Consider the following 22,423-nt stretch of genomic DNA (forward strand, 5'->3'; position numbering starts at 1 on the left):
TATATTCATTTACTGTTTTCATATTGTGGGCGTTGTAAAGCCCCTTGAGACTGTAACAGTGATTAAAGGCTATAAAAATAAACTTGACTATTAGAATACATTAGCGTTGCATGTACATAAAGACAACATTTTAATTTGTGTAATATAATGCCAGTGTTATCCTGAGGTGGGAATCATGCCTTCTGTGTTTATATTGGACATTGTACAGTTTGTAACATATCTGAAATTATTATATTAGCCTCCTCTCTTTGGAAGAATTTGTGTCCTACATCACATTGTGTATTTTAGAGAAATTTAAGTAAGGCTAGAGTCTGCTTTGACCTCTGCGCATGTTGTATATTCCCTATTAGTATTCTGCTTTAGTACCACAGTACAAAGATGTTTTCTGTATCTTGCGGTGGTGCTCAGGAGGCCGACGTTGTAAGTGCCACACAGAGGAGCTGCAGTTTTGAGTGCAAGCTAAGTAGTTTAAGGGTCAAACAGAGCAGCTGTTAATAGTGAATGACAAACTTGCTAATTGTCTGTGACACGTTTGCTCGCTGCAGTCACCACACCAGGGAGGAGCAGCTGTCCCCCCTTCTCCTCATCCCACTTCCTTCCTCTTCCCTCTCTTTCTCTCTCCATCTCTTTTCTTGGCCGTCATTACTGGCACGAAAGGCTAATTAATGCACAACAGTAGCCTGATGTTCTGAGCCAGAGGACAGGAGTGGGTGAGCATCGGAGGTGTTCGTGGTTGTCACAACTTTGAAACTGTCTGTCAGTGTCCACAAATAACCCCGTGCTCTTGTGTGTCACGCTTGTTCAATCTTTTCTTCATAGGATAAGCCTGCTAGACTCACCCATGGGTTAAGCAGTGCCAGCTGACACTGTAAGCGTTTATCCACATTTGTGTGTTACGTTTAGCCATTTTTTTTAATTTTTTTTTTTTTAAAGTTAACAGGACAAGGAGTAAACAGTTTAAAATGGACCTTTTGTTGTTATCTGTATTAGGCACTGACCTAGCAACTGGAGCATTTTAGTTTTTTAATCTTGATTAACAATGTAATAAGGCAACTTAATTGGTGGTGCAGTTGCATGGGCCGCTGCTCAGTAGGTCTGCTGTAAGGGAAATAGGAAGTATAAATTATATCCAGACAGAGGGGGGCACCAGAGTATCACTACTGTAATTCCAGTTTAGTGTACAGCAGACAAGCCTGCTTCCTAGTCTGTAGACTCCTAACTAATCTGAGGCTTTCACTGCTCATGTTCTGTATGTCACAGTGGGTTTAAATAGGCAAGCAATAAGCAATAAATCTAACTTTATCAATCTAACTGAAACTGAGATGTAAGGCTTGGCACTGAGCTTGCATTTATATGCTGTTGGATTGTGGTGATTCTTCGACATTGCTGAAGGGGGCACTAAAGTCACACTGACACTTACTGATATGCAGTTAAAGTCACATTCAAGGCAATGGAAGTATTGAAAGGTAGATGCTGTGACAGCTCTTAGCTCAAAGTGTAGCCCAAGTGAAGGTATGCAGGTTATTATGAAACTAGGTTTGTGCAGAATACAGATTAGCAAATGCTTTGAGTACTTCTGCCTGGTTTACATTTATGCAGTGTAATTGAAGGCAATTGAACCCTTGATGGTTCCTGTGAATTGCATCATGGTTAAATCCCTTGATATAATTCCTCTTAAGCCTTTTGGCAGATGTGTATACCATGTATCTGCAATATCCTGCAATATCTGTGTGGGATCTTTCTGCTGTTAACTATCATAAAGCAAAAATGCCAATACATTTTCTCTTTACATTTTTATGCATATGTAATGAAGGCTGTAGTAGTCAATACATGCTAATCCTTGTATCCCAAAGCTAATCTAAAAGGGAAAAAAAAAAAAAATCTTTCTACCCCCTGTGGTCATTTCTCATGACTTGCACATCTTCCCACATACACAACGTTTCAGTACACATCAATACCATTTTGAAGTCGATGAGTCTTTTGTGGTTGCCCAGAGGCATTCTGATCTAAAACATCTTTGCCATGATGTAAGAGGGTGACCAGGTTGTGTGGTGTGGAGTTTATCAAAGGGTTCCATATTCAAGTAAAAAAACATTTGCTGCATAGATAGAAGTCTTAATATTTCCCGGTACCACTGAGTGACTGTAGGAGGCTTGTCCATAATCCGGTTCAGAAGAATGCAACTCCAAGCCAAAACAACCTGTTATCATGCAGTTCTTCATGTCTCAATCTGAAGGAGCGATGAGTTGCTCAACAGCATAAAGATCTCATTTCATTCTCTGATTGAAGTGGAATCGTATAAATGCATTAGTCACTGTAGAAAATGAATTTCATGATGAATGAGCTCCTTGTAATCAGATGAAAATAATTTAGTCATTGTTATATTAATCAAGCATCACATCCAATTATAAAAGATAGCTTTAGTGAAATTTTGTTGTCTCATTGAGTGCTAAGGTAACTTGTTACTTTACTTGCCAACAGAAAAGGTGAAACCAGGGTTTTCGTCATAACATCATGTCGTAACATGTTTTTGCTGAGTTATCCTGGTATGTTTAAGTTGTGATGTTGGGCAGTAGCCAGCTGGTTGCCTAAAATTATTCATGGCTTTATCATCAGATCAGTCTTTGAAACCAAGTCAAGTCAAGTTTATTTATATAGCACAATTCGTACACAGGGCAACTCAAAGTGCTTTACATGATTAAAAGAAATAAATAAAAACAGAGATGGATAAGATAAAAGTAAATAAGTAAAAGTAAGAAAATAAAAAAAAACAGGAAAAGAGTTTCTGAACACTGAAAGTTAGAGTAAGGGCAACATTATAAAATCAGTAAGAGTGTTACAATATAAAAATCTAAGTTCTGTCGATACAAGTAAATACATACATAAACCGTGCGCACATATTTACATATATTTGGAGTTAAAGTGCTAAGAGTTTAATTATAGGTGATGGAGAACATAAAAGTTTTAAGCCTAGTTTTAAAAGTGGTTACAGTTGGAGCATGTCTAAAAACATTTGGAAGTCTGTTCCAGTTGTATGCGGCATAGTAAGCGAATGCTGCCTCACCATGTTTTGTTCTGACTCTTGGAATGGTTAATAGTCCAGACCCAGCTGACCTAAGTGTTCTGGAGGGCTCATGGGGTGCAAGCAGGTCGGAAATATATCCTGGTCCTAGGCCATTTAGTGATTTGGAGGCAAGCAGTAATATTTTAAAGTCAATTCTTTGCTTAATTGGGAGCCAGTGCAAGGACCTGAGAATTGGGGTAATGTGTTCAGATTTTTTTGTTCTGGTCAGAACTCTAGCGGCAGCATTTTGAACAAGTTGTAGCCGCTTAATAGTATTTTTTGGCAGACCAGAGAAGATGCTGTTGCAATAGTCTAATCTACTAGTTATAAAAGCATGGATAAGCTTTTCCAAGTCTTGATTTGACATAAAGATTCTGATTCTAGTTATGTTTTTAAGATGAGAATATGCTGACTTGGTAATCGATTTGATGTGGCTGTTAAAATTTTGATCTGAATCCAGCATTACACCCAGATTTCTGGCCTGGCTTTTAGGCTGTATGGACAGGGAGTCAAGATAGGCACTGAGCTGCTGCCTTTCTTCCCAAGGACCGAAGACAATTACCTCCGTTTTGTCCCTGTTGAGCTGAAGGAAGTTGTGAGACATCCAGTTATTGATTTGTTCTATGCAAAGACATAGTGAGTCTATGGGTCCATAATCACCCGGTGAGAGTGCTATATAGATTTGGGTGTCATCCACATAGTTATGGTGGGCAATATTGTTATTTTGTATAATTTGGCCTAGTGGGAGCATGTATAGGCTAAACAAGAGTGGGCCAAGGATTGAACCTTGCGGCACCCCAGATGTCATGTCAGTTCGCTCTGATTGGAAGTTGCCAATGGAAACAAAGTAATTCCTGTCCTGTAAATAGGACCTGAACCATTCAAGGACAGTGCCAGAGAGTCCAATCCAATTTTCCGGCCTATCTAACAGTATTGCATGGTCTAAAGTATCAAAAGCTGCACTGAGGTCTAGTACTACAAGAACTGAGGTTTTATTGGAGTCAGTGTTTAAGTGGATATCATTCAGGACCTTAATAAGGGCAGTCTCAGTACTGTGATGGGGGCGAAATCCAAATTGGAATTTGTCAAGGCGGCCATTTGCGGTTAGGAAGTTATTAAGTTGCTGATACACAACTTTTACAATAATTTTACCAATGAAAGGTAGGTTGGAAATTGGTTTGTAATTATTAAGTACAGATGCATCTAGGCTGCCTAACCAGTGTGATTTTGTGTTTAAGTGGTAAAACGTAATGTACCAACTATGCATAATTTATATTATTCTGTCTTTAAAATGTTAATACGCAGTCTTGCACAATATTAAGGTATCACATGTATGTGAGGCAGTGTTCAGTCACAATTTTTGTGTTTGGATAATTGGTATAGTGTGGACCAATTTACCTTCATCTCAGAGATGATCATTCAAGTGTTTGCATCGACCACAATATGCACTAGTGTTCACCAGTAGGGGAAATGCAAGTATTTAAGTGTTCCCAGTTTTCCCAGTTTATCAGTTGGACATTTGTTATTTCTAGGTATGGTTTCTTTCCACAAATCGGGAGTTGAACTGAAGTAACTACAGTGTTGATAAACAGATTCTAAAAAGTCATTGACTAGTATCTGTACATTCAGAAGACTAAAGGTGACATTACATGAAACTTGTAAACCTGTTCTATACATTAACATCAACATTCCATTAACTGCATTGTACTGTAGTTATATTTTGTCCTGTTAGTATTTTTATTTCATGATGGTAAATGATTTGGTGCTGGATTCATCTGTTTTCATTGTCTTTCACAACGCACCAACAATCCACAAATTGTACTGTACTTGTGCGAGGGTCCATATTAGCACTGTAAAGACAGGAAAGTCCTGTCTTGGGATGTGAGCTTTCACCACTGAAACTCAATGATGCTGGTTTTAAACAGAGTTTTACTATATGTAACCCCTGCAACGCAAGTGTTACCAATAATAGTTTTCTAACCATTTTTTTTCTGTTAACCTTGTCCCTCTCTTTTCTGCTCCAGATTCGCATGGTGAAGGAGAACGATGCTACGGTGAATCCCACCTTCATCGTCAAGCCAGACGGCGGCTCTCAGGGGGACGGCATCTACCTCATCCGCGATCCTAGTGACCTAAAGCTCATGGCGAGTTCACAGGCCAAGCAGGCCGTAGTCCAGGAGTACATCCATAAGCCGTTGCTCATTGACAAACTCAAGTTTGATATCCGCCTCTACGTGCTGGTGAAGTCCCTGGAGCCTTTGGAGATCTACATTGCCAAGGAAGGCCTGACACGTTTTTGCACTGAGCCCTACCAGGTAGCCATGACAGTGCTCATGATGCGAACACAGACTCACTTTAAAGTTCTTAACATTTCACCTATCACACTGTTTACAGATCCTTAAAAAGCCTTAAAATGTATCAAATTGAGTTATCTAAATTCAAGGTCTTGAAAGGTCTTCATGCACTACCCATTTTGGAAAACTGTTGCTGAAGTTTTATCATGATATTTTAAAAACACAGACGATTCTATCCTCAAAAACAGAAACATTTTGTGAGCAAAAGTCTTAAGCTTAGGGATGCACCAATCATATTTTCTGGGGTTGATCCTGCAATAACTTTTTATGGCATACTTTTGACTGCTTTTCCTCAGGCAGTGCACCCCTACTTAAGATGATAGATTTTTTTAACTGTAACCCATAATGTGCTTCACTTTTATGTCAAGTAGCAAGTAGTTCAAATGGTGAATATCTCAGTTTGGAATTAATGTCTCCAGTCTTTTTTTTTTTTTTCAGTAAAAAAAAATTCCAAAAGCCTTAAATGTAACTTGCTGAAACCTACAGACACTGTACCAATGAGAAATAATTCCATGGCCTCGATAATTAAAATCGGGTTTTATTCTATCTGTGCAGGAGCCTAGCCAGAAGAATCTGAGCCACGTCTTCATGCACCTGACCAACTACTCCCTCAACGTCCATAGTGGCAACTTTGTTCACTCAGACAGCCTGAGCACGGGCAGCAAGCGCACCCTCTCCAGTGTGCTCTACCGCCTCGCTGCCAAAGGTGTGGACATCAAGAAGGTGTGGTCAGACATCATCTCTCTTGTTATCAAGACTGTCATCGCCGTGGTGCCTGAGCTCAAGGTCTTTTACCAGGCTGATATACCGCCTGGCAAACCGGGACCCACCTGCTTCCAGGTAGGTGGAGTGTGAATGTGTTGTTGTGTCAGTATTAGACTGCTTTGGAGGAGACAGTGTCAAATTTGATGTTGGCAGAAAGGAAAGATCTAAACCAGAGGTGGGGACTCGAGTCACATGACTTGGACTGGAGTCAGACTCGAGTCACGATTTGAATTACTTGAGACTTGACTTTGACTTGATGATTGCACATGATGATGATGATGATTTGAAAAGGTTTCTAAAGTCTTGACAAAAGATCTTTGTGTAAATGACTGAATAAGACTGAAAGTGATGAGATTCGTTCCAGCAGACGACTGAATTTAAATTCTTTTTTCTGAATTTGTATGGAATGATTGAATTTATTGAAGTTGAAACTGATTATAGAAATCAAACTCATGATGCTCTTACCAAGTTTTTATCCTACTAAAACAATATTGCATTGAAAAGTCCTCGATATTTAGTTTTCTTTAAGATATTAAATTGATACTGGACTCTTGATTTGTTCTGACTTGACTTGCTGTTCTACATTTAGACTTGAGACTTGACATTAATGACATGGACTTGACTTGGACTTGTCTTTGTAATCTACATTTAGACTTGGGACTGACTTGGGACTCGAGCAAAATTGACTTGGTCACACCTCTGGTCTAAACTGAGATTTTATCGTACACGTATCCATGCTGTGTGTGTGTGTGTGTGTGTGTGTGTGTTAGATCTTGGGCTTTGACATCCTGCTTATGAAGAACCTTAAACCAGTATTACTAGAGGTGAACTCCAACCCCAGTATGAGGATAGAGCATGAACAGGAGGTAAGAGCGACTGTCAACAACAACATTATCGTCATCATTATTATTGTTGCCATTATCATCACTGTCAGTGCCATAGTAATTGGTGTGTGTGTTTGCACGTTGGTTCCAGGTGGCACCAGGAGTTTTTGAGTATGTTCCCAGTCCGGTGGATGAAGAGGTCAAAGTGGGCGTGATCAGGGACACTCTACGCCTTATGGATCCTGGTCACAAGAAACCATCACTGTAAGTCCACACACAAACACACCCACGTAAAAAACACACAGACACATTAGTTGCTTATGCTGGGATGTCAGAGCTACATCCCTCTGTTGATCGCTCTCTTACTCTCGCCTCTCTTTGTCTGCTGGACTGGTTTTAGAGCCTGCTAATAAGGGCGCGACATCTTTCTCTACCCATCCCTCCTCCAAGCCCAGCTTAAGAAATGCACCACTGAACAGCTCACCATAAGCCTGTTAAATGGAAAAATTAAATTCCAGCCGGGCCGTGATGGAAATTCACACATGACTGCTAAGTGCGGCGGCTCAGTCTCACTGGCCGACCGGCCCGTGAGTTGGCTGGCACCGCCGCCCCTCTACCATTACTGTTTTTCTCAATTTGTTTTTCTTGCTTTCTAAGTGATATGGATAGAGTTTCCACTGCACCCCTGAAGCCCAGTGTCTCTCTGTCTGTCTAGTCCTGCTCTCCATTTCTTGCATCTCTCTCTCCCTCTCTCTCTCTCTTTCTCTCTCTCTCCTCTCCCCAAGATTATCTTCCATATCTGATATTGGATCTGCTTTGTTCTGCAAGTGAGAGGAATAGCTTCTTGGGGATAATACCCTCTTTACTGTTACCATATTCATGACCAGGAGCATATTGATATAATCCCCCTCATAATATGTTTAAGCCTCATTCTCCCTGCATTGCTTTACCTCCATCCAGCTAGGATCATCAGTACCACATCATATATTCTGACTCCTTGATGTCTGTGTGGATGAATTAGATTGTTTTAACCTGCAGTGTACTGTAGTATACACATTGGAAATTCTGTTCCGTTAAACCGTTTCTACTTATAGAGACCCTTAACCTTGAATCTTAACGTCCTACGTACTCTTTATCTTGACCTAGACCTCATGGCCTCAGTTCGTTAAGGGTGAAACACTTCTCTCCTTTACACCTTGTGGTAGGACTACAGAGGCAAGTGGTGTAAACCGTGACCTCATCATGGTTTGCACCACTTGAGAAAATGTCTGTGCTTTATTGAGCAGTATGTAATTAATATAAGAAAGTAAAAGTTATTTTATTGTGAAAATTCAACCTTAACTATGAATCATCACACCTCAACTCTGATGATCCTCTTTTTGTATTCAGAAAGAACTACTGTGCATACTATTTACATACATATTATTTAATTTTTGAATTGTGACCAAACAGTCCTTCCATTTTGTGATGACCATGCCTGACAGATTATGTCTGATATTGGTACTTTAACAATATGTTTTGAAATTGATTTTAGGTATAGATCTTCTGAATAAACCTGCCAGACGTTTTACTGAGTTTTTGCTGGAGCAGTGAGTGATTTGCACCACAGTGTGGGTGTAGTGTGGAACTGCCCCTAAATGGCAAGTCTTATAACTTATGAGGAATGTTCTGTATTTGGCCACCAGGAGGTGCAGTGCTGTCTCTCACCCCACATCATGTCGTCACAGATCTGCTGGTAAAATGTTATATAAAATGTCAGTTACCATACTGAGGAGCCATGCTTTAAACTACAGCAGCTCATTGAATGAGTGGAGAAACCAAAATATTAATTTTATAAAAATGTTAAAATCTGCCCAAATATGTAGCCATTGTGACTGGACTATATTGCTGATGCCAACAGTCTATTCTTCCTTTGACAGCAAACCAGTTGCAAATACTATTGCTAACTTAAACACTATTTCAGTAAAATAGTAAGATAAAAAACTGGCAACACTTCATAATAACCATCCTTAATGAATGGTAAATTTATCATTAAGAATTATTAAGTATAAGTAAATGCTATAATGCTATTTGACCCCTAATTAATGTAATAAAAAACAAAGTTTATGATTGATATATTGTATATTTATTTATTGTAGAAATGATAGCAATGGCTTTCTTATTATCTTAATTAACCATTCATTAACAATTTGTGATTACCTTGGTTAAAATATTAAATGCTACATTAAATATTGATTAGCCTAGTCATTAACAAATTATTTTGAAAACATTATTACATAATTTTTGGGTGGCGATTATAAAGTTCCAACTGATGTTTATAATACTTTGTAAAAAGCTAAACATCAAGTGTCTTGTAATGCATCGATACACACTATGTTGGCCCCCATTAAATGGTTAAGTGGTCTTTAAAAGATTAACTATTTGGGTGCCTATAGTAGAATTGCATCAGATTTTTATGGTCACGTTGAATACATTTCTGAATAAACTTTATGTCAATATGAACTTGCAGCGCTGCACCACAGATATCAACAGGCTGGGAAATGATAAAATGGAATTTTAAAAAAGTCAAGAGAACAACTCAGAAATGCAACACTTTAATGTAAATAATTGATAGATTATTAAAAATAGATGTGTGTGTGTGTCTGTGTGAGGGGGGGTGGGGGGGTGGGGGGTGGGGGGGGTGCATTTGAAGAGGCAGGGTTATCCACTTAGATAACAGTTACCATTAAATCACGTCTCAAGGGCTGCTCATGATTATCAGTCATTCATATGGATGAAACTTTGACATTCCTGAATATCCAATTTTAGTTTCACATATTAAAATGGTATAAACTATTTCACAATTATCTGCCTAACTTGGTCACCCTGCTTATTGAAATACCCCTAGGTCTGTTTTTCTAAACTGTTTATACCAAATTAGTAAAGAAAAATAAAAAATGTTTTCCTCTTAACAAAAGATATGACACATGCTTCAGTCCAGGAGGCAGACAAAACTGTGTTACCACGGCAACAAGATGAACGTTTATCTTTGTCAGATGAACCCAAAGGTTTTTTCAGTCACAGGACATCCATAATAAACTAGTTTTTAGTTCAAATTTGACATTTTCTTTTCCAAAACATCAACAATTACAGTTACAAAAACAGTTCTTTTTTACTATCTGACTAACAGTGCAATCTTAAATAGATTCAATTAGATTTCACATTTCAGACTAAATAAAAAAGAACATGCAAAGTACTCTGAAGCTTTATTTTATTTGTTTAGTCCGTTTTTCATTATAGCGTGTTAGCTCAGCTGATTTATGCTAGCATGCTGTTGTGGTGTTTGTTTTAATGTTCTAACAGGTGTATCATTCTTTTGTTGCTCAGCCCTCAATTTCAAAATGTTCTTTTTAGCTATATTAACAGAAATATATCATTATTAATTAGATACATTGTGCTTGCCTGTTATCATGCCAAATATGCAGGTACACATGCATGTGTGCAACTTTAGAACTTTAGCATTCATGTCAGGTTGTGATTGCAGGGAAATCTACTGTCATCTGCAGACAGTGACTGAGTCTTGTGGTAGAAGGGGAATATGCTAATTATGCAACTAGCTAGTTGTAATGCTTATTAAATTAGCCATTAGATCGGATGTGCTCCTAAAAAATGCAATCAGCGCTGCAGCCAACGACACAGCCACAAAATGAGAATACATTAATCATGCCCTCCTCTTCGTCGTGTGTGTGTATGCGTGTGCACATGTGAGTACACGTGCACATATGTGTGTCTATGAGAGGACACGCGCGCTCTGAGCTGAATCTGAGGAACGCTATTCCTATTGAACAAAAGCCTTCATTAGGGAAGATGTGGCGCCAGCTATGGAACTGGAAGCCAAACACTCAAGCGATGATGGCTTCAAATCACAGCCGTGCTGACAAGCCGACCTCCACCTAACTGTAGAATTAAAAATAAACTAAAAATTGACAGTTTTCTGAAAATATGAAACCAGATGCCAAACTGTTCCAGATTAAAGTCTCAAGGATCCCAGTGGAATACGACCAGCTCTCAACAAGAAGCCTTGGACTTCTACTTCTCTTCTCACTTCACTTGCATAGGTTTTGATATCATCTTGTTCCGTTGTATTTTAATGAGTAAGGACTGTTCTGTTTTTTCTTTTCATTTTAGACTCGTTAACAGCCAGACTTTGAACCAAGTGTCTGAGGACACTTTAAGAGCACAAACAAAATGTTCCCAGTATTGTTATGTGAGGTTACGCGATTTGTTTACTGCACAGATGGTCTATCAGTTAGTAAAGTATACCTGTGTTGTTGTAGCTGGCAGCTGTTCTGCAGTGGGATGGATGGGATTCAGTCATTCAGAACGTAGAGTTGAGGCTGAATTCACCCCCATATGAATACCGCATCTCAAGATGAAGGGGGAGAGAGGAGGGAACTGACCAGGCATACGATGCAGAGGTAGAGCAGAGACGGAGAAAGTGCAAGGGAGCTGGACAGAGTAGCAGGTGATGCTATGAAGGAGACACAGTGAGAGCATGTATGAGAGAGATGGGTAAATATAAAATGGCAGATAAAAGAAAAAGTCGTATTTTAGCGAAAAGGAGGAAGGGATAGATGGGGATTATGGGTGAGGGAGGAGGGTGCGATGGTATCAGTGACACTCAGACATGCACTTCTCTCACCCTGCCCATTAATCCTTCGTATGACGTCAGTGAAGGTGATTTATGATCCATTATGATAAGTGTGTGTGTGTGTGTGTGTGTGTGTGTGTGTGTGTGTGTGTGTGTGTGTTGGGACGAGAACAGAAAGCAGATATTACACTACACAGGGACATATCTTAGGAAGCAGTGTTAGCGACAAGATTACAAAGCATCTCGCAGACGATGTGAAATAAAACACCGCTCCCATGCACACACACACACACACACACACACACACACATATAGTCTGAAGTGGATTGAGGCTCGGTGCAGTGCGCGGATAGCTAAGGTCGAACCAAATTGTGGTATTTTAAAGTTTAAATTTCACCTCATTCTGTCACGGCTTTGAATAGGATCCTCCTGTCCCCCGCGTCACCCCGAATTTCTCTGATCCCTGAATCCTTCCTCACCTCCCGTCTGACAAAGAGCGTGCGGGTGTGCGGGGTAGATATGAGAGGGAGCAAGGAACTCTAAGCCCTTTTATTAAACATGAAGCCAGCAATAGCATTTAGGCCAGCTACTGACAGCTGAATTAGTCCTCTCTGCGTACGCCCGGCTAACATTTGGCACCAGGCTTCAGTATAACAGTCTCTCTGTTTCTTCACCTGACATTCTTCCCCCCTTTACCCTCTCGCTCTCCCTCCGTCGTCGTCTTCTCTCTGTCTGGCGGGCCATGACGGGGATGTTTGCAGACGTTCCCATCATTGTCGGTCTGTCTGGCTGTCAGTTTCTGCTGAGGCTGTGCCCTGCTTAGCAGAGCCTGTCCTGTCTAAATAGATGTGGTGTCCTTCTGGCTGCTGCGGGATGATTGATTCCATTAAACATTCAGCAGGCCTCTCTCAATGCCATTCACACTGCTTACTAATTCATGGAGAAAGAAACTGCCTGATGATAGTCAGCAATATCTCCTCGGTGTGTGTGTTGTTCAATTTGTGTGTGTGTGTGTGACTGTGTTGAGAACAGATATGTTCCTTAAGGGGCCGTCTAACCCTGATGTGGTTCTATTGTCCTCCAGACATGGCTAGGTGAGGTACTCGAGGCAGGAGGAGACTTGTTCTGTTAGCAAGCCAAGCCAATTACACTGTCAACTCCTCTTGAGGCATTCCTACAGTGTATTGGCACCTTGGGGGGCATATTATGCAACACACATGAACCCACAGACTAACCCTCGCATCTGAGGGCTCCTGCTGGAGTTCAGTGGAGGCACCTCATCAAGATTCACTGACACTTCTCTCCCTCATTATCTCACTAACATCTCTCTCAGCCATAGAGAGGGGGTTCAGACGAGGTTAAAATTGAGATTGCTTAAGTAAACAAATGATAAATCCATTAGTGATGAATGCACCAACCCAAAGAATTGTCACTGGCTACCTGAAGCCAGTTTTTCAGGAACATTTGTTCAGGAACAACTGGAATCAAATGTATAGGATGTCTAAGCTCTGTCGATGTCTAATGCTGAACACTTTTAAAATTCTAACATTGAAAATGTGGAGCATTTCACACGAAATGACATGTGGTCCGTTGTGGTCGGAAAGAAAAATACTAGGTCATAAGGCAAGGAGGACACATCACACATTGTGCGTCTGGATCAGACATGGTAGTATCACAAAAAATCAAAACCAGACAAAAGTCATGTTTGTTTAACCCTCCTGTTGTGTTCGTTTCATGTTAATTAATTCTGTGTTCCCGGTCCAAAATGACCGCCCCATTATAGCTGATTATAAATCCATAATAATACATATATTATCACCTAATGTTGTGTTAGATCTTTTTATCAACTTAAGTTCTTGTGAACATTACAAGTTTTGAACTTCTATTTGCTATTTATGGCCTGTAGGCCTCATTGACCTGAGCTCATACAACTCGTTTTTGAGTAAAAAAAGCATAATGTATGGATTATTTTGACTATAACAAATACTCCGATGAAACATATTGTGCTATTTATCACAGACTACTTTGTGTCAAAGTTTAACAAGGACATTTGTTTTGAAACCATTTAAAATTTTTAAATAGTGGCAGTTATTTATTTGACTAAATTAGTTAATTTCAGTAATCAAAGATTGCCATAAATGCCATTAAATGTGTTAATTTAATATTCCTGCCAAAGACAACTGTTATAGATTGATGGATTACTGGATGGATAGTTATTTAGTTTTCAGCTGCATAATCAAATATAGCATAGTAAAGAAACAGATAAAAAACAATCAAAAACAAAAATGCAAAAGAAGCAGTAAATAGGAAGTATGTAAAACTTAGAAATGTACTATTTCACATTTTGACACATTTCCATATTTCAGTCATATTTGAAAATATGAAACTCGGAAAATCGACTAATTCATGTGTTTTGATATTGACCTAGTACACAGTGCTAATTATATGTAAATACACAATATTTAACTCTGAGGAATTTTCTTAAGGACTTATTTTAATGAAGATGTTACAGCTGTGTTTTCAGGTATGCAGATTATTATTCATGAATAAATGGTATGGAGCTAAGACTGTAGAGCAGAGGGGGGGTGAGGTTATGTGTATATTCTCAGAACAACCTCCCAGCTAGCTGAGGTTAGGCCTAATGCTGGAGGAGGCATTGTATTGAATTGGATGGCAGCTGGAATAAATAAACACCTGAAGCGCTCCTTGGCACACCTTGGTGGAATGAGGTGGTGACTTGGGCTGCTCTGTTGCACTGGCAGCATGCCATGGAGAAGTTGGAGGTCATTGTCTGTTGTAGCACATAGTTTTGCCAACACCATTTTCTCTACAATTAAATTCAAAGAGTCCAGGCTTAGCCCAATAGCAAAAGTAGCCACTGTCATGAGCTGTGAGCAGTGAGCTGACATGCATCAGCTGCATTTTTGTTGGCCCTCCAACACACAGCAGCATAGAGAAGATGACCTCAAAAAGATCTCAAGATTTTGAGATCACATTATTTTTCACAGAAAATGGTTACGTGGGTGATAGGAAAACCACATAGAATAAAGAAGCCATGGGATACTTTGGAAAACAATCAGTATGCCCTGCATTTTCCTTTCACCATTGCTAGATGTCACTCAAGGACAGCTCAGGTTCTTTCCTCTCTCCACAGGGTTCCCACTGCTCATGGAAGAGGTGAGAGGTGCATTCCAGACAGGGAAAGTCAGGGAATTTGAAAAATTCTCTTTAAATCATAAAATATCAGGGAATGGGTCAGTTTACAAGAATATACCTGAATGTAGTTTACAACTTTTTGCAAACACACAAGTTTTTCTACACAGGAGCCAGACTGTTCACCCCTGTATAGGGACGGGACGATATGCTTCTCTCACGATGGGGATCACGATTCAGTACAGTCACGATACGATGTAACAAATAAAAGCTCAATAACGACAAAGTCTGACTGTGCAGAATTTATTTAATTTAGTTTATTTCTGAGCCACAAACCTTCCTAGCAATGGCATTGGCTTGCTAGAATGTAAACAACAATTTCAAAATTGAATTACAAAGTGCAAATAATATAATATTATTATATTATTATAATAATTATATTATTAATATAATTGTGATGGGCAAGCCATCTCATTTGTGATTAATACAGCAGAATAAAATGTAGCTAATATCGCGATTCACTTTTTCTGCCCTATGATATGTCATATTTTCGTATTATGATATATTGAATTTCGATATATTGTCCCATCTCTACCCCTGTAGAATTTTTCTGAGCTGAAAAATAACAGTAACAAACCAGGGAGACAAATTTATTGAAATTGTCAAAGATAGCCTTAGCATTCAACTTGCTTGTGCACACTGAATTAGAATGTATTTATTCTTGAAGGCTGTTCTCACCATTTATCAATTTGCTGTTTATTTATTTTTCATGAATTCAGCTCTTGGCTCATGAAAAGGGTCATGAAAATCTAACATGTTAGAATTATTCTTGATGGTCTGACTGGATCAGGAGGCAAGAGATTGAGTTCTTAACCCCTCTCACACCACAAGACTATCTGTGCCAACCATAGGTCCTGACTGACCCAGATCTGCTAAGTCAGCACACACTCAGCCTAATCCTGAAATCCTGTTGGGATGGCAAAGCCGGACCCACAACTGGCTAAACAGTTATGTATTGTGTGACCCCCAGCATCAGTGCTTGAAAAGAGGCTGCAACAAGAATATACCGGACTTCACCAACCTTGTCTGTACTAGATTGCCCAGTCTGCTGTGGGTCAGAAGGAAGCACGGGGGAAGTTGGAGAATAAGAAATAGAGGGAGGGATTACGGGGGTAAGTGGTAAGGAGACGAGTGGCTGGTGTATGGAGAGGAGGAGTGAGGTTGTTTCTCACTCATTGATTTGCTGCAGCTCAGTTCTGGAAGCCCCTGGCTGTCACCCTTGTCTGATCCCTCTTGATTTCTCCCTCATCCTCTCACCTGCTATCATGTGCACCTTATTATTCCCCTTTATCTCCTCCACCTCGTTTGCTCTCTTTGTTCCTCTCATTTCTGTCTGTCCATTATATAAGCCTATCTTCCCCTGTTCTTAGCGCTTCCTGCTTGTGGCCATTCAGGTCAATCTACTCTCCAGAGTTAATAATGCAGAAGGACTTTTCTGGCCTGCACATTTGGCAGATTTTCATCGGAGATGGCCCACATTTAAAATGCCCATCCCATAGGCGTAGTTTGCTCTCTGAATACCAAAGTGACAAAGAGGGACAAAGTTAGACTAGAGACTGCATGATTTTGGATTATCAAATAGTTAAGTTCTCTAGCAGGCAGTCTCACTGTGCAGTACTCTGAATCCAGAGCCAGGCAGAGATCAAACAAGCTTGTAGCAGCAGTGGATTTCCAGGGTTGGGTAGATGATTTGTGAGAGAGGTTTTAGAGGGCAGGGCGGTCAAGTTGATCTGGACCTGTGCGATGTTTTTTGTGACACTGTTCAGTCTCTTGATAATAGGAAGGACACTGGAAAGGAGCTTGTGGTTCAGTCTGTTTTATTTGGCACCCGGACAAAACAACGTAACAAAAATAACGCACCACCTGTGCCAGGACCAATTAAAGTTCCAGTCCCCTCCCTTTTGGTGCACAATCCAGCAGTCTATATATAAACAGCCTTTTCAGGCCATCACATGTTAAGGCAGCCGTTCTAGTAACATTGGCACATGCTCACTCCGCTGGCTCCACTTGCCATCTACCGAGACACACATCTATAGACGGGTTAATTAGGCGCAGGTGTGCCTCGTTGTCCCAATGGGCCACTCCTGTCTCTCTCTGCCTCCTGACCAGCAAACAAATCCTTGCCTGGTTTGCCATGTTATTTTATCCTCTGATTCATTTTATGTGGCGATCACCTTGCTGCATAAATTTCCATATTAATGAGTAAAAACTGATTTCTACTATCTACTACTAACCCTAACACCTTAGTGCTTTAAGATAGGGCGTTCATATTAATACTCTTATATTTTGTCATATTAATACCTTTCCTAGAGAGAGTCTGTGGGAGAAGTGAGATCTCTCCTGTTTATCTGTCAGAAATGTCAGGTACCTCTACCTCAGTCTTGTTCTGTGTGGCTCCTAAGTGAATGAAGCAGTTGCCGTGTCTTAAAAAGGCAGCAGTAACTACTTTTTGTATGTTTTAAAGGTCAGACGTCGTGACCCGGATTTCGTTTTTTCATACAGGACAGTCCTCTTCTATACCAGTAATAACATAATAATATTTTTAGTGGGACGGGCCGTAATTTCATTTTTCTCAGTTTCATGAGAAGAAGAAGAATGGAGCGCATAATGAGTGGCACAATTGCTGACTTCTGATCTAAATGCGTTCCAGTGCGTCTTCTCGGGAAAACATGGACGCAACAGCCTTTGCCCATTAACGTTAACGGTAGCTATTAATGCTCTAGTAATACTACCAAAGACTTCTATCTACTAACGAAGCACAAGTCAACTGAATTACGTTACAAATGGAAACTACAAAGTTGTTACAACACGTTTTCCTAACCCAAAAACTACATATCAAGTAAAATCAAGTTTTATTAAGTACAAATTGATGCTGATTGATGACGTCAGCTGTGTTTATGTCGGAGAACTTGGGCGGAAAGAATCTTGCCCAAATTTCCGACTGGGAATTCCGACTTGAACAACTGTTCTGTTGCACTTTTCCATGTTGGAAGTCGTTTTTCTCAGAGTTCCAAGTACAGTGGAATGCACCATTACATACAGCACCGTAGCTGATATGTCATGGTATAGTTTTTTTAAAATTTATTTATGCATTTTAGTTCCTTACTTCCATTTATTTTTTCTCAACCAACCTCACACAAGTTCCACAGCATTTGCTGTGAATTCCCCTGACGGAACATAGGGGGTTGTACGACAATAATTTCTCTGCAACTTAAAGTCACTAATACTACTCTTTTCTTTCTTTACAATGGGGAAAGTTTTTGTACATGGTGGGAAACTGCAGAATTCAATATCTCGAGGAAATGGAGCTGAAGTAATAGGCAGGGAGGGTGTGTGGAGATTGCTTTGCCAGCTCAAATGGCACCTCTCTGAAAGTGGCTTGTCTGCAGAAAAAGTTTGATGTTATTTGTTGGTTTTCAGTCGGGAGTGATTGGTTTGTGAGATCGACTTTTTCCTTTGTATTTACATCTTGCTTTTGTTCATTACACAGAAGCATAGCCTACTTCAGCAGATTCTGGCTCTATGAAAACAATAACAGTCATCATAAAAAGGGCACCAGCAAAGGTTAGTGAAGTTGTAGCCCAAAAGTGATGGTTAGCCTACTTACTTTTTCTCTTAAGTGTGCAGGCACAGGCCTGCTAATACATCAATACAGGAGGTTAGCCTTTGTCCCCAGCTTGGTGTCTCAGTCTCTTACTGGATGACACACCCGATCTTTGATATCGATCAAGAAGGATGAACTGTGCTCCCTGCCACTACCACCACCTGGACCCTTCCTTTCCTCCTTTTCTCTCTTTTTTCCCCAGGACTAAATTGAAAATAGGGCATGCTGCTGATACGGAAAAGGATCAGGGCCATGTGAAAAATTTGGTTGAATTCTGAGATTATTCTGACTTAATTCTCAGAATTCTGAAATCAATCTCAGAACTCAAATCCATTTTTCACATGTGGCCTTAATCCTCTTCTGTAAATTAACATAAAATAAAGAATAATTGCTTTTGTTTCTCCTTGAACTGTTTATTTTGTTTTCATCCCTCTCTGCTTTCCCGCTCTCCCTCCCCAGCCCCAAGTCTGGAGGACTGGCTCTTGTCCAACAACAGGGCTGGGAGCATTTGCTATTTGTAGATAAACACAAATATGGCTTTTTATATTCATATTTAAATACACACACACAGAGGATACACTGAGTTGTAACTCACAGGTAATGTATGATGCGTGCCATATCCTGGCATTCTGATTTTTCTGATTTCTTACAGGTACCTTTTTAATTTTTTCATTAGGTTTGCTCTCATAAAGTTTCTCTCATGACAGTTTGTGTATTTGGTGGCCTTCAGGTGCTATTTCCATGAGTGTCCTATTGTGGCTATAAGCAGGACAGGCTACAGTACAATATGTGGTTGAAATGAGTTAATGGTCTTTATCTGGACTGGAGTAACATTTAGGGCACACCAAGCATATTTGGAGCGGTTTAATCAAACCCTGGAGCGTGTACTCCTTTGGTTCGGTTTGTTTTTGGCAGGTGAGAATAATAATAAGTTTGAAAGAATCGCACTGAGACCGCCTGGAAATGTGGGTCTCAATCCTCTTCCAAGTGGACTGCGGTGCGGTTTGTTAGGAGTGAGAAAGTAATTGTACCAACTACAGAAAATTACCAGAAAATGAAGTTTTCCCATGTGAATTTTGTTTACAAGCCCTCAGTCACTTGTAATTGGTCAGAAAAGAACATAAATGAACTAAATACAAAAATGCAACAAAGTGACCTTTCCAGCTATAGTTCGAACCAAAGGAAACAACCTGTAGGTGTTACAGTTATCTCCATACTGCTACTAGCACAGCATGGAGAACGTCTACAAGCACAACAGAGATAAGCAAACAACCGTATCTCTCTGCTTGGTGGATAGATCATCTTACAGCCTCACCAGCCACTTGCTTTGAGAGTGTTTGCAGAGGCTTGTGCCAAGCTAACAGAGCGAAACGCAGCTAATGAATTGACTCCCTGAACTTGTTTTAGTTCATTATGTATCCTAACTTCATGACACATAGCAGCCACTCTCTTTAGCAGAATTCTAAACAGTTTGTGGAAGAAGGATTAAATAATAGGCTAATCCTAAAACCATTTGGTGTTTAATTATCGGCTGTGTGTGGCATTTATTGCAGTTTTGCATATCCAACTAGAAGTGAAATCAGTGGGACGTACATGTCTTGCTACTGACTGCAGGTAACTGTGTTGGATGTGAGCACACAGTCTTTGAAAAGGGTGGAGGAAGAATGTGAGGTGAGGTATTTAAAAGGGAGCTGAATTTATCCTTCATGCAGCATTATCCCCCCCCCTCCTCCCCTGCCAGGCCAGCCTCTATAAGTGCAGAGTCCAGTGAAATGCTTGATGCATTTATCTAAACCTGGTGGTGGGCTATCTGTAAATCAGCTGATATAGGCTCATTAGGTTGGCCTTATGGTCTTTAGGTCCTCAAGGCCTGCAGGCTATTACTCAGTCCTGCTGCTGGACCACACACACACACACACACACACACACACACACACACACACACACACACACACACACACAGAGCTGGTACAGCACTATGTCAGCAGGATGGATCTCATACACCTGGTGATACTGTAGATCACAGACTTTGACCTTGCCTCTTTTTGTCTGCGAGTTGAAAACACACACACACACACACACACACACACACACACACACACACACACACACACACACACACACACACACACACACACACATATTGTCTCAGTACCTTTATCAGTGACCTGGTGACTGTTGTAATAGACCATTTTTACAACCAACATTGCTGGTTAGCATGGCTACATTGCACTAGCTGTGTATAGTGCATATCTACATATTTTGTATTAAATCTAGAGACTTGCTCTTGCGGTCTTTAATAAGCCACAGCTGCTGATGAAATGCCAGGATAAGGTCAGGTGGCTAATAAAATAAAAGAATGGTAACGGGTCTGTCATTGAAGTAAAACCAGATCTCTTAATATAGTTATATTCCTTGTTCCTCTTATACCCACGTATTTCTTTAAGGCCTTATTGTTATTCCCACTGAGGGTTTTGCAGTGTGCAGATCTGCTGCACTCTGTGTGTAGTCAATAATCAGTCATGGTACCTTTTCCCCACGGCGACGTGGGCATCAGGAGCCAAATTCAAGTCAGTTAGTCGTCACACACTTTACCTCTATATACCAGTTCACTATTGATTTGCAGCACTTCAGAAAGTAATTGTATATTTTTTGTTTTCTTTGGTTTATTGAGTAGCATGATCTAATTAAGATAAAGGTAAGCAAGAGTTCAATTATGGTGAACATTTGACATAGTTTTGAATTTTCACACAATCTCACTGATGATCATCTGATTGCCGATCTCCCCCAACTGCAGATTCAGTTGGCAACTGAATCTGCATCCAATTGAAGTGATGCATTTCACTGCTACTCAGTGCCTGACAGTTGTCTAGTCGTCCATCCATAGTTAGTTTCTCACCTTGTATTGAGTGATGCTCGCTCGTCCGGTACAGTCTTCCTAATGTGTGTAAGCTTTGCAGCTGCAGTCTAAACTATACATGGGAAGAAAATATATACGTATTCCTTGCCAGTGAATATTTTAGTTACAGCTAGATTGAGCTAGCAAAGCAGTTTTGCAAGTGTGGAATTAATCAAGTTTGGGCAATGCCAATTAAACATTTGGGGTATTATGCTGATGATACTGAAAGACACCTAACCTACCAGTGTGTACCAATATAGTAAAGTGGATCTATTCTTCTTGACAATACAGTGGGTTAATGATGTGGTTATCCTTATTATTCCAGGACTGCAGTAACTTCAACTACAGCAACAGTTGATGCTGCACACCTAGCTAGGCGCTGTGGGACTGGACAGCATCTGTACTTGTTAAAATATGTTGTGTCTTATTGCTGTGATTACATTTTTTCTGCTATTGTTATGTTCATCTGCATTGTTGTGTATTTTTTTTTATGATAGGTCCTGACTGAAGCATAAAATTGCTTTTGAAAGTGCTATACAAATACAGTTTATTATGTGAAATAATCCAGGGGAACCCAGGGGAAATCATGTGATATGAGATTGAGAGGAAAATGACCTGCTAAAATACACAACCGGACACATAATAGACAGCGACAAAAGCGACTTGCAAACTTCTATTATCAGACATGCAAAAAAGTGTGAAAAGGTTTCATGGTGATCTGTTATTTTCGTTTCCTTTTCTTTCTCTCCCTGACAAAAGCTCCCAGGCGAGGGCCGGGCCCGAGCCGGGGGAGGAGATCCCCATGGATGCGGCGTCGCAAGAGAAAGGCCAGGATGACGGAGGAGCTCTGCCCTCCCTCTGTCTGAAGCAGGTGTACCCCAAGTACACCAAGCAGTTCAACTACCTGCGCCTCATGGAGCGCATCACAGCCCTGTTCATACGCTTCCTCGGGGTCAAGGGCAACATGCGCCTGGGCCCCACCGCCTTCCGCACCTTCATCAGGTAAGAATCATTTCAAGACATGAGAAGTGCCTTGATTAAGCACTTAGTCTGAATGATTTACTGCTTTG

At 40.3% G+C, this 22,423-nt stretch overlaps 1 protein-coding gene across 1 annotated transcript in view; it reads left to right on the forward strand.

Annotated features, from left to right (window-relative positions):
* ttll11 (tubulin tyrosine ligase-like family, member 11) overlaps positions 1–22,423 on the forward strand; it is a 34,363-nt gene that overhangs the window by 9,908 nt on the left and 2,032 nt on the right. The window contains exons 4-8 of the mRNA XM_071527231.1: positions 5,089–5,379; positions 5,974–6,258; positions 6,954–7,049; positions 7,159–7,271; positions 22,113–22,355. Of these exons, the coding sequence (XP_071383332.1) occupies positions 5,089–5,379; positions 5,974–6,258; positions 6,954–7,049; positions 7,159–7,271; positions 22,113–22,355 (1,028 nt within the window). The remainder of the gene's footprint in view (positions 1–5,088; positions 5,380–5,973; positions 6,259–6,953; positions 7,050–7,158; positions 7,272–22,112; positions 22,356–22,423) is intronic.

The sequence above is a fragment of the Centroberyx affinis genome, unplaced genomic scaffold (assembly GCF_046629955.1).
Source record: "Centroberyx affinis isolate AG114_WGS23_722 - 3 ecotype Tasmania unplaced genomic scaffold, CSIRO-AGI_Caff_v1 ptg001506l_1, whole genome shotgun sequence".
NCBI lineage: Eukaryota > Metazoa > Chordata > Actinopteri > Beryciformes > Berycidae > Centroberyx > Centroberyx affinis.